Genomic DNA, 17,663 nt, shown 5'->3' with positions numbered 1-17,663 from the left:
GATCATGCTATAGCTGGAGCTCAAGCACTCACCGGCCCTAGAATCCTATTGGGATTGGATCACGGTCCCAGGGGACCGGAAGAGGTACCATCAGTTGAGGGTGGGGACACTACCTCTAAATGCCCTAATAGTGAAATGGAATAAGGTACAAACCCCAAGGTGCCCCTTTTGTCCGGATCACAATGAAAACATCGGACATGTGTTGTTTGCCTGTCCTGAATATAGAATGCCCAGACGCTCATGGCTCAAACCAATTTGCATTCAGTTAGGTTTAAGAACGGCAAACGAGGCTGTTAGGATTTTAAGAACAGATACCTCTCAGCCCGTTGTTATAGCCATGGCAAAATTTCTCCACTGGATGTGGATAATTCGGGCACGCAAAACGTGTTTGGAGTAAATTTAGGATTGTTATTGTCTGTCGTACTGTCTGCGATTATTTGAATTGCTAATCAGTATTAATTAATGATAAACTATGCAAACCATATAAGTAATTGTTACTTTCTTTTTTACTCTTGTATTTTGGCATTAATGAACTTAGCTTTCTAAATTTTACTGTTTTTGGTATTTTAATAGATATTTTAAGATCATGTAAAGATGTAAATAGGATATTTTAAGATCATGTAAAAATGTAAATAGGATGAGATAGGAAGACGTTTTTATTTTGTTTATTTATTGTATTAAATCACTGTGGATCCTGTATCTTTGTGGGGCTGGGGGGAGGGGGTGGGACAAAAACAACAAATTTTTGTGTAAAATGTCTTTTATGATTGAAACATATCGAATAAAGACTAATTAAAGTGAAGTGATCATGCTATAGAGTCTGCGCATTGATTTGGTATACTTTTCACCAACTCACCTCTTCATAAAACTTTAGCTGAGGGACTCCTTCCTCTATTTCAGTCATGCAGTATTCTTTAAAAAGTAGAAATCCTGAAAAAATATTTAAAACAGATATGTTAGTGAAGTGGGCATGTGACATGATGTATTACAATAATACTAGTTAGACCCAAATATTTAAACAAACCTGTATTGCCTAAGAGGCAGGTTTACAAACACAACTTAATAGCACTGAGATTACAGATGTGACAGACCATGCTTCAAACTGTAAAGAGGCAAGCAGAGTATTTCAATGTGTCCAGGAGGCTCTTGCTGGCTCTCTATTGTGTGCCACAGCACAGTCTTGAGCTAAATTAAATAGGTGCAGGTACACCCAAGTGAAAGTTACGTGCACAAAGAAAACATATACAATTTAACTTCCATAAAAAGTGATTTTTATTTTTAAAGAAAGGTAACGTGAACTTACATGAATATAGTAAGATTTTCCAACATGGTACGTTTAAAGTTTAGGATAAGAAATAAATAGTACCGGGGAGGGTTGCCTTGCAAAATTCTAGTAAAGCCGTAGGTTTGTGGGTATCCACAAGTCAACGTTGACACTGGGAAACCGCATACAAAGCGTGTAAGGTCTAGTACCTGTATTTTCAGTATGGGAAAGAGTAGGAGACATCCTCAAACTTCATGGAGGTGTATTGTTAGACTTGGCACCATTGGCGTGAGTCTCCCTTCCAGTTTTTTGCTGTTGCCTCCTCTGTTTTTGCTGGTCTAGATGCTTTGCGCAATTTGCCACTGCTGTTCAGTGCCAAAGTGCAAATGCTCCCCGACACATCCACTCCCCTGATTGTAAGGAATGGCGTATCACCTTCCCTGCGACCCTTTTTGTTTGCTTTGCGTAACTCATCTAAGGTACTTTGAGAGTAAAGTGTTGCATTTTCCATCTACATTTACATAAGCTATTTCTACCATTTGAAAGTTTTATTCTTGATATTGTACTGTGAATTTTTTGTCGTTTGATCTTGTGTTAAGTCTAGATAAAGATTACTTATTTTTCTAAACTAGTGTGGTGTCCATTTGTAGTGTTTTCACTGTATTACTGTATCTGTTCACAAATGCTTTACACACAGACCTCTGAGATAAGCCTGTCTGCATATGCCAAGCTACGAAGTGGGGGAGCAGGGGTTATTTTAGGAGTGTATCCTCTTTTCCCGGACTAGAATCAAGGGTCCCTATTTGCACAAAGGTCTAGAGAACCCCATTTCTAACATGTATGCTGAGCCCTTAATACAGAGGGAAAATATTTTTTCCGCTGAGGAAAAACAAGAAAAAAGTAGAATGTGCAAAGTGAATATCCACCTGCTTGTTCATACATAAAAACTGACCTGGGGACCACGCTTTCTCGTTCATAGTGGCGGCTCCTCAGCTAAGGCAGAGGAGCATCGCCCCACTGCCAGGAAGCAGCGATAGAAAGAAAAAAAATAAAACGATAATAACATAATCGTATCCTTTTATTTTGTTCTGCTACGGTGTGTGAAGGGGAAGCGGGGCTGAAGAACATGCCCACCCCTCCGGCCCCTAGCTGAGCGCCGTGTGAAGGCACTCAGACCATGCAGCGTTGTGATTGGCTGCGGGAAGCGTGGGATCCCTGAAGCTTCCTGCTTCTCACAAGAAGCCAGGAAGAGGATGGCATGGGACAAAGGAGAGGTGGCAGCTGCTGGCCAGCCGGCCAGATGAGAAGTGTTTATTTTTTATTTGCCACCCCTGCCCCTTCACACCCACCTGCCCCACTGCTGCTTCTAGTCAGCAGCCATGACTGCTTGTACATCTCCCACAAAGGTGCAACAACCTCCAAACATCACATCAGTGCCTCCTCCTCCTTTTTGAGTTCCACAAGAAGTTGAAGCCCTGGCTCTTCGAATACGCCCCAGAGATACAGCCACCTACCGACCTGCCAAGCACCTGGATAGCCTCAAGAATGATTATTGCACTCTACAAGCAGACATAATATTCATACAGCTGCTAACCAAGCAGCAATTCCCAAGGATTAAATATTGTCCTGAAGGTCTACTCCCTGAAATATAGGATTATTGTAGATTGCCAAGACTTCTGCTACCATATTATTGGACGTCTATTCCAAGAAATCCAAGATTTCTGACTTTTAAACGAAGGGGTTCATGAATCGGGCTGGTGCCTACTAAAGAAGAACTATGTATTCGTAAAACCAAAACTGGAAGCATTTAAGGTTGATGCAGAAAAGTGGCTTGAAGTGAAAATGGTGCTCCCCTATGCCATACATTAATACTGTGATGTGAATTAGCCAGCGAGCTTCCTGCCAGGCTTTTACAGTAATTGAATTTGGTTTTGTGGCAAAATAAAAACACTGAGGATGAAGGGAGAATGATAAACAGGAGGATGATGTTGGTTCCAAAGGTTAACAGTGTTTAAGGTCAACTCCTTCATTAAACTGAGGCAGAGAACTGACTGGGCCTGAACAGACTGTATGTCTGGCGTCCTGCCCTTCCTCCCCTGTCTGGAGGAACCACATACGTCACAATAAAGGGACACACCGGCGCGCCATCTTTCAAGAGAAGCACATCTAAATGTAAAGAGACTTTTTTTATAAAGAAAGATGTGCAAAGTTACTTTTTTGCAGTCTTTCTAAAATGGGCATGTATGAGAATTATGCAATTTGTGGCAGTGTATTTTGCATATATGCCTAGTTCTCTCTTAAAATGAAGGTTCTACTGATATACTTTGCAGAAAACAGGTGCTCTTTCAGAAGGTCATTTAAGGTATGGCTTAGTACTAAGTTGAATGTAAATCCATCAAAGAAATCCCATGGCTCCTCTACCTCATGCAGAGGTAGGGGACTGGCAACGTTTCTGACAGGGGAGCTTCGGCTGGATTTTAAATGAGAAACATTTCACCTGCAGTCCAGGTGCGACTGGTGCACCAGGCGCTGGCCTCGGCAGTGCCATGTTTAGAAATAACACAGGTTTAAAAAGCATCTTCTGCAGAGTTCCTTGCATGTCAAGCAGTTTTCAGGTAACAATAAAATTGTCAACATAACTGATGATTAATGTTCTTGCTGGAGAGAGATCGGAGTTTTGTCTAGTGGCAGCCGCCACTTATGATAAAGTAGCACAGAGGGTTAATATGCCTGCTGCAAAGAACGTGTACTACACAAATAACCAGACTATATTTTATGTGGCTTTCTCAGTAGGTTATGGCTTTTGTCACAGAAATCCTTTTGTTATTTGCAGAACAAAAGTTACAACCATAATATAGCATAGTGACCTTTGAACTGATCTCAAAGAGCAACATGCGAACCGCATGGGTTAGGTTAGAACGTTATGTTTCCCCCAGTCTTTCATTATTCTAATGTTTCTAAAAAGGGTTAATTTGGATAGAAATACATTTTTATTAGTAAAGCAACCACTGCTGTACTTTTTAAACCCTGAGTTTGTGCGTCTCCAGGCCAAACACTCTTAAAATATTCTGCCTTTAAGTATTGGTGCCTTGAGACTCCTACACCTTGTAATCCTCGTTGTCTTATAAAACATTTCTTATAGACTGATACACCGCCATAGGATTCATTGGCTTGCTATAGTGTGTGTAAGATGTAAAGTGCTCCGACACCCTTCACTGTTATGGGTAGAGCTATAAAACACATTAAATGCATGTGTAAGAGGGGCTAGGGAGCGATGAGGGGCACTGGTGGAGGGTGGTGGTGAGGGAATTCGAGGAGGATGAGGTTATTTTTGGGTGAGGCACCAACGAAGAGTGTTGCATTGGGCACCACTAGTGCTAAAGCCGGCCCTTCTACTTGTGTTTGAACATCAGAAGTCCCACCTATGTAGGGCGGGCATGAGGGTATCACTTTTCATGACCACTGCTGGTAAGTGAAAAATGGTAGACCAGTTCAGGAAAGAAAACAAAGCGTCCTGACACATAGGTAGACGACTCACTGCAACCTGGGCATTTGTTTTCTATTGCACAGAAACAGATCCTCGTATTTGGGGTCTGAATCTCAGTAGCGGCTCCTGGAGGGAGTGCAGCTGAGCGGGGGAGGGGCCAGGGTGGGGGGTAGTAAACTCCGGATTATGGCCTAACGGGGGTAAGTATACAAATAAATAAATAAAACAAATGTCATTGCACGAACTGCATCGTATTTGGCTCTGCAGTGCACCCAAGGAAATTCGTTTTATTTATTTATTTGTATACTTACCTCCGTTAGGCCATAATCCGGAGTTTACTACCACCAACCCTGCCCCTCCCCCGCCCTGTGCCGCCGCCCGGCAGCACTTCCTCCAGGAGTCGATACTGCTGCATCTGTAAAATAAAAGTAACAGCAAACAGACAGCCATGATATGCAAACCCACCTAGCAATACATTTGTGAGGAAAGTGATCCCGCCATGACGCTGGAATCGCTTTCATCATAAATGACCTCGCAGAGTGGCGGTAACCTAAACATATGATGTAGGGCTGCTGTAGGACTCCAGCATGCTCAGGGACAACTTATACTCGCTTTATTACTTATTATTGTTCTTGTCCTTCGCAAAGCCATTGTGCACAGAACAAGTTCAGCAAAAAGGAACCTTATTGCAAAAAACTCTACATGCATTGTACATCCAGTGTCCATCATGGAATTATGATGCTAACATGCAAGGAGCACGAATTATCAAATACTTTTTGCATTTGGCTTGATTGGGCTATATTAGCATGAAAAACATCTCGATATACGGAGAAAAATCTTTGCACAGGCGTAGGACAACTAGGGAAATTCACAGCCTTTGCAAAATTTGAAAAGTAGGACTATCTTAAAACGTCATGTTCTGATATAAAATTAGCAAACCACTAGTAGGTACGAGTTACTTCTAAAACCTCTTAATATCTACAATAGGTGAAACTGAGGTAAAATTATAAAGAAGGTTTTCAATACGAACATGAAGGAGTGGCTGCTGCAAAGGAAGACATGCTTAGAAAACGATGTCCTTAGGTGGATTTTTTAGGGCTGCCCTTGTGACCCCACCGACTTTAAGACCCTTCTGCTTTCAATAGCATGAACCCTTTTCATACAGGCAGGCGCCGACTCAGTTCCGAATCACTGTAGCATCCCCGGTACCTATATACCCACTACGGTCTGCATAAGAGGCTGGAAGAGACTCTGGTGTAGTAATGGCCAGATCTATCTTAAATAGGGGCGTAGGTTGGTCAATATGAGTAGGGGTCTTTGCGGTTGAGGGGGGAGCTTCAGCTTCCACAACAATCATGCTGGGACATCTTGTTAAAATATATTGTATGAGAAGCTGGACATGAGAGGGCTTAAGGGAAAGTGGAAAGAGAGAGGAGTGCGGATTGTCAGGGGTACTTAAAACTATTTTTTTTCTCCAAAATAATCAAAAAAATGTTAAAGCTTTCAATGCATAGAAGAGGGGTAGTTTGTGTGTTTTTGTCAGTGTGGGCAGGTAAAAATCCCAGGTGAAATCTGACAGACACTTCACAAGCACTGGTACTCAACTATTTACTACAGAATACATTTTAGGGGGTTGTAACACGCCAACCACCCCTCCTGAAGCCACGCCCCAGATCTTAAACCAGTCAGGGGCGTGAGTGGTATGAGCAGCTAAGAAATTGAGTGACATGTTGGTGGGACACTTCACATGTTTTCCTCAAATCAATATTTTTTTTGTTTAATGAACTCTTCGCCTGCAGTCTAGACACTGCATAGCTAACCACACAACTCCTGCCTGCCAGTGCTAAATGAACAACAGGAACATTAAGAGAAAAATAGAGACCAAGTGAATCGGCAAGATTGTGTTTCCTAGCAACCCCTCCTGACAGTCCTGCCCATGACCCAATTTTTGCCCAGGGGTCAGGGCTAAGAGTGAGTGTGTATGTAAAACTTGCTGACATTTCTGTGTATAATCCTGGATACTTTTGCAAATGTTCAGAAATCTAGACATCTATGCAAATTATGGGCATGCATCATTAATTCCTATATTTCCACATTGTTTTTATTATTCGTGTTTCCAAACTGCATCTTGGGAAATTAATTTGTATCGATGGGGGACAATAAGGGGAATTGAACGAGCACCGTTCTTGAAGACATAAACTGATTGCCATGAATTAAGCAGTACTTTGCACGAGTTACAAAATCATCAATCGAACAATTTGCCTCTGAGAACTTGAAAGTAAAGAAAAAAGTTGGCAGTGAAGAAACTACAAACCCAAATATGTATAATGACTGTAGTTCAGACAACATTTTGGAGTTGAAGGTATAAATATAGACCTAGGTTTTCACTGTAAAAGAACGCTGGAAACATATCAGAAACTGCACGTACTTGATTTTCTAAAACGCAGCCAAGAGTTTAATCCAAATGTTTAGGAATTATAAAGGTAATGAATGGCCACATTTATTGAAGTTATCTCAGAGGAAGGACATATGTATAATAATATGAGAAAGTCATATTCAAAAACACCAATAACTACTACGAATACTTCAGAATTATGTTTAGTAGAATTTTCAAGCATTTTTCAGATGCTAGATAAAAGATAAAAATGGAAATAGGATTATTTTAATCTAGAAACAAGTGTTGCACAGAAGGAGTTGCACTTTCACACCAATGACTATGTGTGAAGATGCTAAACATCACACGCAATCAGTATGAGGATTGAGATGGTGAATAGTGAATAATTGGCAGCATGGAGTCAGTTGTATAACAATGTTAATGCAGCTCAGCAGAAATAAAAAACATTCTGAAAAAGAAGATTATATGACTAATTCTTGAAATGACCAAGCACCATGTTGCCTTGGATTTAAAATGAAAGATATATGTATATATTTTCATTTTCTGGCAGACTACACTCCACATTAAAAATAGATGTGTTCACTACAACCTGCTGGAGTGCAAATATAGAAAGGTTGCTGTTGTTTTTTTTTTTTTACTCATTAGTATGTTGCCCCTGTGTTAACCTGGATGAGGACAGTTTTCTCTTTTAAGTTTTCAATGTAAATGTAATTTGTACTTGGAAGCGCACTAATACCCCAACTGGGGTGTCCTGGCCTGTAACGCATACCGCTGTGGAACCCTTCCTGGCTTTTCCCTGTGAAATGTCCACTCCTGGGCATCCCCAAGGTGAAGCCAGGCATCCCAGCACTGTTGGGGCCGTTGTGGAGATTAAGCAAGCTATGGCCCAGAGTGGGACCCATGATTAGAATAGACACCAAGGCGAGAATTATCAGGTCCGAGGAAATTGAGCCCAAGACCCGCCGAGGAGGGAATTGAACGCTGGTCCCGGGCCAGACCTCTGCATCAGGGTCTGCCGCTCCAACCATTGAGCCACACTCGGCTCTGTTGCCCTTCCCTCACATTGATTGTGCTGCTTTTCTGTTTCCTCTTCTGTGATGAGATTGGGAACAATATATGATTGAGCTAGGCTGTAAGAAAACATTTAACTCCAATACAGAGTGATTTCGATTTTGGCCAGTAGGTGTCAGCAAAGGGATTGGAGAGTTGACAGCTTGGCATTAATCACCAGTCAACCTAGTTCGCATCCAACATCAGTGTTGTCTCAGTCAGATGTTAGAAACGACCTTTTAAAACATAACACAGTTTAACAGTGCCTATGTAATACTGGTATACAGTGTATAAAGTAACATCAAAGCACAGCAAAAATCATAAGGTTCTCCATATACTTCCGATAAAGCTGTGCATTACTGGCAGTCATAAAACAGACTCCCAATGATTTTTACGATTTAAACTTGGGTTTTCTCTCCGGATAATACAAATATAAAAATATAAATATATGCTTTGGCCAATCTGCCATCATACATCATTATAATTTGTGCAGAAGCTATATATTGGATGCGAGTTACAGTTCAATGAATGCTATATGCGTTTTACAGACATTACCTTAAATATGAAGGCGTTGCCTTTCATTGCACCTCGTTTCATCTCTGTAATACGTTGCTGAGGAGAGCAACTGAGAAACACTGCCCTTGACCCCCGCATATATTCCCCATAGTCTCTCGCCCAACCATTGGCCTACATATTCTTAGCTTTGATTCACAACCCACCTCCCTGGCTCATTGCCACTCAAAGCATCGCATCAAAGGAGAACCCATTGCCTGGGGAGGGGCGGTGCAGTACAATGCACATTCGGGGAGGTAACAATGCTTGCATAGGCCCTGGGTGCATTTCTGCGACTCAAGAATCGGTAGCAGTGGGCAGCAAAGATTCATCTTAAAGGCAGATGGCGCTGAGCATGAGAACCATCGCGATTTAAATACAGACAAAACGCCCTGCTGTATAGAACGATGCCACCAAACCACCCAGGAAACGGCACCTTAATATTACACAGAAGAAAAATAAATTATATTCATTTTAGGACGTTCAAAACTCGTTTCAGATTGCAAGTAAGGTCCCTGCAAAAATGATGTTTTATTTAGTGAGGCTTGCAGGTACTGTGATAAGTACTCAAATGTTAGAATTACAAGCAGGGGATAGCCATTAGGGTGAATGGGTTTATTGCCTTTTATTAAGGGGGTTATGCGAGGTGTTGTGCTCGCTGCATTAGCAAAGCATAACGTCGACTACAAATCATTATATATGTCTTAATGACATTACAAACACTTATAAAGAGCCCCACATAAGAGCTACCTGTGGTGCTTTGAACGCCTGGTACCAAGATGACTGATGAGTTGAATGCCGCCTTAAGTCTAGGTGATGCTGATAGGGCGCTAGACTCAGTAATTGAGGGTCGTTCCCTAGGTATGGATTGCGTGCCCGCTGACTTATTTCTTAATGATAGGCAAAGATGGCGATTGTACATTGTTTATTTAGCAAATGTCATAGCCCTAGGGATGGCTGTCCCCCATTCCTGGAAAGGAGCAGAAATTGTGCCTGTATACAAAAAGGGGGACACATCTTTAGCTAGTAATTACAGGCTTATTAGCTTAATTGATTCCATCCAGAAAATTATGGGTCGCTTGGTTTTGGGGAAAATACAGACCTGGATGGAGGAAGGGAACATCTTGAGTCCTCTCCAGGTCGGTTTTCGCCCCTAGACAAGCACGATAGACCAAGTCTTTTGGTTTATCATTCTTTATTGGCGGACTGTGGTTTTGGAGAAAGGCACATTGTATGCTGTATTTTTCGACTTGAGGGCAGCTTTCGATCTGGTGCCACACAGTAAACTATGGCGAGTCCTGGATGAGCTGCGTATGGCCCCTGAGTTGTTGACCTTGATTGTACGCTTGCATGAGGGCAACTTCGCTCGGGTTCGGTGGGGACGACAGGGAGAGGTTATGGCAACCTTCCCCGTTGACCGGGGAGTGTGGCAGGGTTGCGTTATGGCACCTACCCTGTTTTCACTTTTCGTGAATGGGGTGGCAGACTACCTCTCCTTGGTCCCCACTGATGCTCCTGCGAAGGCTGGTAATTGAGTCCCAATCCTCATGCTCGCGGACAATAGTTTGATCATTTCAAAAACACCAAGTGGTCTTCAACGGGCGCTCCAGCGCGTCGAGGATTTTTGCCTAATGCGTGGACTTGAAATAAATACTGCCGAAACAAAGTTTATGGTTCTTAATGGACATAAACCTTCCAAGTCTTCTAAACCTTTCAGAGGAAGCATATACATTAATAATTCCCAGTTGGAGCGGGTTGACGCCTTTACCTATCTGGGGGTCACCCTGCAGCGGGACATGCGCTGGAACAACCAATTAGATCTGGCTGTACTAAAGCACCAGCAACAGGCAGGACTTCTTTTGAAAAGGTTTAAAGCTTCTTCGACGAAACCAATCAGCCCACTTTTAGAGATCTATGGGATGAAGGTAGTAAGTTTGGCCCTCTGTGGGTCTGAACTATGGGGGTTTGAAAATCTTAAATGCCTGACATTGGCGGAAAATGAATTTCTGCGAAAAGCCACTAGTGTCCCGCAAATTACCCCCTTTGACACCATTGCTCTGGGACCTTGGTAGGAAAGCAGTTCAAGATCTAGCCACTCTACGACCATTATTGTATTGGCGTAAAATATGGACCACCAAGGAACTTCAGCATTATGCCTGTGGGCTAAGGGAACTTATCGAAAAGGATTCCTTCCATAAAATACATTGGTTAAAGACCAATAAATGCCTGCTAGTGAGAATGGGAATGGGAGAATTGTGGGATGATCCCTCAAACGTGGTATTTCCATCTAAAAAAATCATGAAAGCTAAATACTGGGAGATGATAAACTTAACAACATGTACTAAAGCCCTTTCCTCTCACCTCACAGGTCGATTCCTTGAATTTAAGGCTCAACCAAAGTTGGAATTGTATTGGGATGCCATAGAGAAACCATATGATGCAAGCTCTATTTCCAACTTAGGGTAGGCACCCTCCCAACAAAGTTATTCACTGCTAAATGGGTGGGTGTAACTGATGACAAATGCCCTAGGTGCAGGGACCGACAAGAATCTATAAGTCATCTCCTGTTCTTTGTCCCTTATATGTAGCACCGCGGAACATGTGGGTGAAACCTATCGGCCAATTAATTGGCACCTGCAGACACGAAGAGGCAGTGAGAATCCTATGTAAAGATCCCAGTCCCCCAATTGCTATTGCCATGGCTAAATTTTTAAAATGGGCTTGGGTAATCCGACTGAAGCAGCTACAACAGCAAAATGAGAATTGATATATCAAGTCCTCCTGAAATTGAAGGAAAAGTTTGGAGGGCATACCTTATCATGTTGAAATTGAGTTTCGAGCAATCATAGCAGACTGTATATATTCTAAACCTGGAATTTTTAAACATGTGATTTTAATTGGTATTTTAGCGATTACTATATTCGGCATTAGTCTTATGGAGTTTAAGTATGTCTTAAATATTTATATAAATTGTTATGTTATTTTATTATGCAATGATGTATGCTTTTATGTAATACTTTTATGACTTAATTGTCGAATAAAGTTTATGAGTGAGTTGAATGCCCATAGCTGATACATGTCATTGTATGAAGGTGATGGCTTCAAATCCTGACCAGGGGGACTCATCCTTCTGAGGTCGGTACGTTGACCACCATGACACTGGGTACTTTTAAGACCTATTATTTACAGTGCGTATACGCTGCAGAAGTGGGTCTTGAAGCAGCACACTAGCAGCGACTATTATTCGCGAACCTCCCCATTGACGCGAATTGATTTTCTATGTACCGTACTGGGCCGGGGAGGAGAGAGTATTTGTTGTGATGGCTGCACTGACACCTAAAAAGGCAAAACATCTCACTAGGAGGGGGACTGACATGTTTCACATACTTATTTGAAACAATCATGAGAGGCGGAAGGTCAGGATCGAACCTGCGTCCTTAGGAGCGAACAGCTGCGACAGGTGATTGATTCCTGTCTTCTTCTTCTGGTGGACCCTTCGGCCGCCTTCAGTGCAGTCAAACAGTGCAACCATGGGCCACGTCCAAAGTACGCTCTACTTCACCCGGTCTTTATTTCCCCCAAAGCTGGAAGATGTTTTTTTTTTCATCCCCATCATCTAACCACAGAACAAGCCGCCTTAAGCTTTTGATACCAGCAACCAGTAAAGGTTTGTAATTATCGGTTAACCTAGGTAGACTACTAGACATTCTCAGGAACCTATAATTATTGTGCATGCCACACTTTTCTTATACGTCACACCTGCATGAGATCACACTGCAGCGGTTCTCGGTGTATGCTAGTGCAATGCACTCCAATATAAATTCACACTTACATTAGTAACATCAAATTTGGAAAACAAACCCTCAGCTTCTACCATTGCATTCAATACTGTAGGTTAAACACAGACTACGAAGCAGTCAATTTATTCTGTCAGGCAATACATCTGACTCTACCATAAACGAGCGCAGGCAATATAATATCCGAGAAACCTCATCACCAATTTTACACATCTCACAAGGGAGGTTATCCTCTCTGGTATTTCCGTACAAACATATCGTTTTTTTCTTTTCTGCACATGACAGCTAACTGACAAGCACTAAAAATCTCTAATGCTGAAAGCAGGAAACTACTCGAGGGATGTGTAGAGGTCATCCCGTCAAATGAGCAGGCACATATGACTTTTAAATGGTTCTCTTTCTCCTCCTGTCCAGTTTTTTTTTCACTTGTGTTATTTAATTCAAAAGTTTGGAAAGGCGCTACTCTCACAGCAACACAAAGAATGGTTAGATCTGCAGAGTCAATGAAATAAATTAGAACTTTTCTTGTCATGGTTAAACATTCATAAACTACACAACTAAACAAATCACAAAAAGCCTTTAAAAACTATTTAGTAATTGGAAAAACCCACAATGACTGACTTCTCTGACAGCCTTTTGCTGCCTGAGGATACACTATCTATTGACGAATATGCCTCCTTATCCCACAGTCTTTTTGTCCGCAGGGAATCAAAACACGGTCGTTACAACAACCGCGTTGGGATTCCGCATACCATTACCCCGCAAGTCGCAACAACGACTTGCGGAGTGGGGGCGCTGGATGTTGGAATAGTATAATTTACTATTCCAACTCCAGTCTGTGCGAACAGTAGGGAAGGTGTTGGATTTTAAATGCAACATTTGCCCCCCCCCTCCGCAAGTCGTTGTTCCGACTTGCGGAGTAATGGTATGCGGAATCACCGCGTTGTGATTCCCTGCAGACAAAAAGTTTTGTGGTAAACGGTGTTTACCTTAAGCAAAGCAGTACTGATTACTTAAAATCGTTACAATGTACATTTTTTTAAAATATTTTTTTTAACTTAATCTTCCATTAAATACTTCTTTTCAGTGTCATAGTAACCTAGATTTTAAAATCTGAAACAACATTATAATACGCCTAAAATGTAATCTAACAGTTTAAAACGATCTGTGCGGGTTCTAGTAAAAAGCTTTCAAAATTGCGCAGTGTCTGAAAAAAGTCCTGGATTACTTTCAGCTAGATCCTGTTCGAGATATAATGTCCAATTTATCTTTGTCATATATGCAGCGCCCCTGCCGTCCTAGATCATGCTTTAATTGTGGCCTCTAAATTGGCTTGCATTAAAAGGTTCCTTACTTATGCTAGGTATTTGACACCCCGGCAAGCCAAGATAATTGAGGATCCTTCCAGCCGACGATCACTGCTTGCCTGCAAGTGCGAATATTCTATTCATTAAAAATTGGTCTTCAAAGCCCCCTCCTTATGTCTTTGACTGCTGGGCAAGCAAACAGCAGGTGTGTTAGCGTTTCGTTACCGAAGCCGCATAGTCGCCAAGGTGCGGTTGATGGTTTCTTTGCCAGGACGGTTGGAGATCTTTCGAGTCATGCAGGCCCAAGCGGTATTTTGTGAAACTCCTTTTTATCTCAGTACTAAAATGTGTCAATAAGTTTGCCTGAGGCTTTGTTGATATATAAGAGTTAATCACGGTCCACTCATCTCTGCGTTTCGAAGTTGCTATTTTGTCTTGCAGGAAGGACTTCTTCTTTGATGTCTTATTTACCAATTTACCAAAAGCTACCCGCTCTAACGGGCTATCCCACGCTGTTTGTATATCAAGTTCCACTAATGATTTTTTCAGGTATGCTCCCAATGAATGTGGCATGTCTTGGTCCATCTGGCTTTTGATTTCTTTCCAGCAAATGTTGTTCAATGATCCTGGCTCAGATGTGCGGAATTTGTGGCATAGTTTCACGAAGCCGCTCATGCTCCGGAATTTCTGATTCTGAAGGCCGAACTTCAGTCGGACCTGAGCTGAAGCGGCCGACTTTGGTAAATTAAAAACAGCTTTGCAAACCCTTGTCTGAAGATCATTTAGCCATTCCGCCTCTTTACCGCACCAAACTACTAGGGCATATGACAATGTCCGTACAATTTGTGCTGCCATTACTTTTAGAAGATGTGCATAACTCGAGCAGCCCATTTTTTTATTCAGGAGTTTGTACGCAAAGATTAACGATTGTACTTTTGCCTTTAAGTCCACTTTATGTTCTTTGTGTGCTGAGCCTCGCCCTAGTTTTAAACCAAGGTATTTTTAGGCCACTTGTTCTTCTATTGGAGTCATCTTTTATGTGCCATTTAAACTTGGTTTTTTTGGGGTCAGCAAGACGTACAACTTTGGTTTTTTCTTTATTAATTTCCAAGCTGTCTCTCTCTAGATAGGTTAATAAGTTGTTAATCGCTCTTTGTTGCCTGATATGGCTTTGGCTCAGTAACACAATATCATCTGCGTACTGTAGGAAGGGTATTGGTTCCTTGACTGACTAGATGCGGCGGGTGGCAGTTGTCTGATTGCATGTGTTTACCGATATCTGCCATAAATAGATTAAATAGGCTTGCGGCAAGGACGCACCCTTGTTTTAGCTCTTGCTCTGTGCAGATACTGCTGGTGGTGTTAAATCCATATCCTAGTTTCACTCTAGCCCAGGTTTCGCTGTGCAGGGCTATTATTGCATTCAGTAATTTGCTTGGCAGCCCCCATGTCTTAATTTTTCCCAGAGGCGATTTCTGCTTACTTTGTTGAATGCGACTTTCAAAACGACAAAACGTGCAAATAACAGAGTTTTTCTTTTCCTTGCCTTTACGGTTAGGAGAGCCAGTGTAGCCAGGTTTGTCAAAGTACCCATTCCTTGTTTAAAACCAATTTGAAACTTTGGAATTATGGCAGTCTCGTCCATCTAATCCTGCAGGTGAAGAAATAGGCATGAACCGTATAGTTTGGCCTCAACGTCAATCAGTGATATTAGTCTGTAGTTTTCTGGTTCATTATGATCTCCCTGTTTGAATATTGGGAGGATAATGTTACCTTTCCAGGATTTGGGGACTTTGTTCTCACTGTAGATCAGGTTAAATAATGGCATAAGGTAATCGGCCCAAAAATCCGGCACATGTTTGAATAGTGCGTTGGGCAGTCCATTCGGGCATGCCGCCCCTCTGTTTCCAACCTTTTTATTATTCTATTCATTTGTTTCTTGTAGATTAGAAGATATTGGTCATTGTTACTTTCTGCTTGACCTGCGTATTCTGCTACTTCCGGTTTTTGGTTCTTTGAGGGTTTTGCCATTATGTCCTTATCATTCTTCGCACTGCTATACTTATTATGTACGTGCTCCATCCAAGTTTTTACACCAATTCCTGCTTCTTGTTGTAAATTTCTTCCCTTGGTCATGTTATTTATAATGCCCCAGAATTCTCTGCTGTTTGGTAAAGTACTTGCCCACAGTAGCTGTGTCCAGATTTCTTCTTTGTGTTCTATCTTGGCTTCTCTCAGCATTTTCCTGTAGTTCTTCTGTAGCTCCTTTAATTTGTTCTTGTCTCTTTTCTTACCCATTTTGACCGCCATGGCTTGAATTTGTGCCTCTTTTGCCATCTTTCTATTTTCGTCTCGTAGGGCAAGGTTAAATCATGGATCCTTTCTGATGTCTATTCTTTTTGTGTTTCTGTTGGTGGCTGGAAAACTTTGGGTAGAGGAATGGGGCTCACTGCTGGCCCGACAAAGAGAAGCTTTTTTGGGGCTACTAGAGGTGTGGAAAACTAGAGAAAGCAGAAATGGTGAAGTAGAGGCAAGGTGTGATCGAGACTGACGATACGCTGCTACCAAAAAAAAGCTCCCCCCTCAGCACATGTGGAAATCTTAGCAATGACCCAGAAGCAACCGGAGACAACAGATGCATCAGGGAATGGCCTCTCTAATGCCACCCCATACTTTGCTCTGGGGCAAGGGTACATTTTGCCATAGAAATCCCTACTGATAAGATGGCTGCCAATAATGCATCACAAGCATAAGCAATGGCAAGATCACCTCAAATACACAAACGACAAAGGAATGAGAGTGTTAGTGGACATGTAATAAGGGGAAGGACCCACAAAAAAACTGCCTGGTCCTTTGCAAGAGACAAACACAGAGCACAGGGGGGAGCTTAAGACCCACAAGGGTGCGTTTAAGACCCCATAGACCCTACATGGGGAAAAGGGCAAGAACCGAAAATCCTGAGAGCCAAGCAAAGCATGTAGTCTGGAATGGGAACTAATGTGGTTGCCCGACCCACCTTAAGTATGGTTTGCTCCCTATACCAGCAGTTATTGACATGGTAATTTCTGACTGTCATAGGGGTCCATATCAAAGTGGGATATAACAGCTGCTGAGACTTGACCTCACAATATGACTTTTGGAAAATACCTATACAGAACAACTTGGCTGAAGGCAGCACTTTGAGGAACTGACACTGGCACCGGGTAGCCAACGATTGCCCTTGAAGCCTGCCATAAAGCGACCCTAGTAAATAAAGCAAGACTGGAGGGGCTGTGATTAAGTCCACAAGCCCAAGGGGACACCAAAATATGCCGGGAACAAGTAAAGCCTCTTTTTTTAATACGTTTTAAGTTCATTAGGTAGGAAAAAGGGAAATAACATAACAGTAGGTTCACAATATAATATAATAACAATGTACTGATTTCATTTCAATAATAATAAGGTAGAACGGGAAAATATTTGCAATTATATGTAGAAAACAGGATAGGGGAGGGAAAAAGAAAATAGAAATGGCAAAAATAAAAGTACCTCTCATGTAATGAAATTTGCATAACTTTAATCGGTAGTCGAAGTAATAATATCATGGAGTGCATATTATCAGGGAAACAAAAAAGCAAAACATATTACTATTAGAATAGAAGCTCTAATAAGAAAAATAATGTATTCAAGGAGGTTTAGATACTTCATCCGTTAGTGTTTGATGTCTGAAAGTCTTTAAAACTGAGGAATCTGAAAAAATGGTTACTGGAGACCAGAGAGAAGTTCCATTAATAGGTATAGACATTGGTACAGTATGCACTCTATCTAGTCT

At 41.8% G+C, this 17,663-nt stretch overlaps 1 protein-coding gene across 2 annotated transcripts in view; it reads right to left on the bottom strand.

The window, feature by feature from the left end:
• Positions 1-17,663, bottom strand: part of GRK3 (G protein-coupled receptor kinase 3) — a 1,062,914-nt gene that overhangs the window by 491,310 nt on the left and 553,941 nt on the right. For both annotated transcript variants that reach the window (XM_086943135.1, XM_086943134.1), the window contains exon 3: positions 857-930. In XM_086943135.1, the coding sequence (XP_086799261.1) occupies positions 857-930 (74 nt within the window). The remainder of the gene's footprint in view (positions 1-856; positions 931-17,663) is intronic.

Source organism: Lissotriton vulgaris, chromosome 11, assembly GCF_964263255.1.
Source record: "Lissotriton vulgaris chromosome 11, aLisVul1.2, whole genome shotgun sequence".
NCBI lineage: Eukaryota > Metazoa > Chordata > Amphibia > Caudata > Salamandridae > Lissotriton > Lissotriton vulgaris.
Note: the sequence above shows the minus strand (reverse complement) of the source record. Positions and strands in the feature narration are given on the sequence as shown.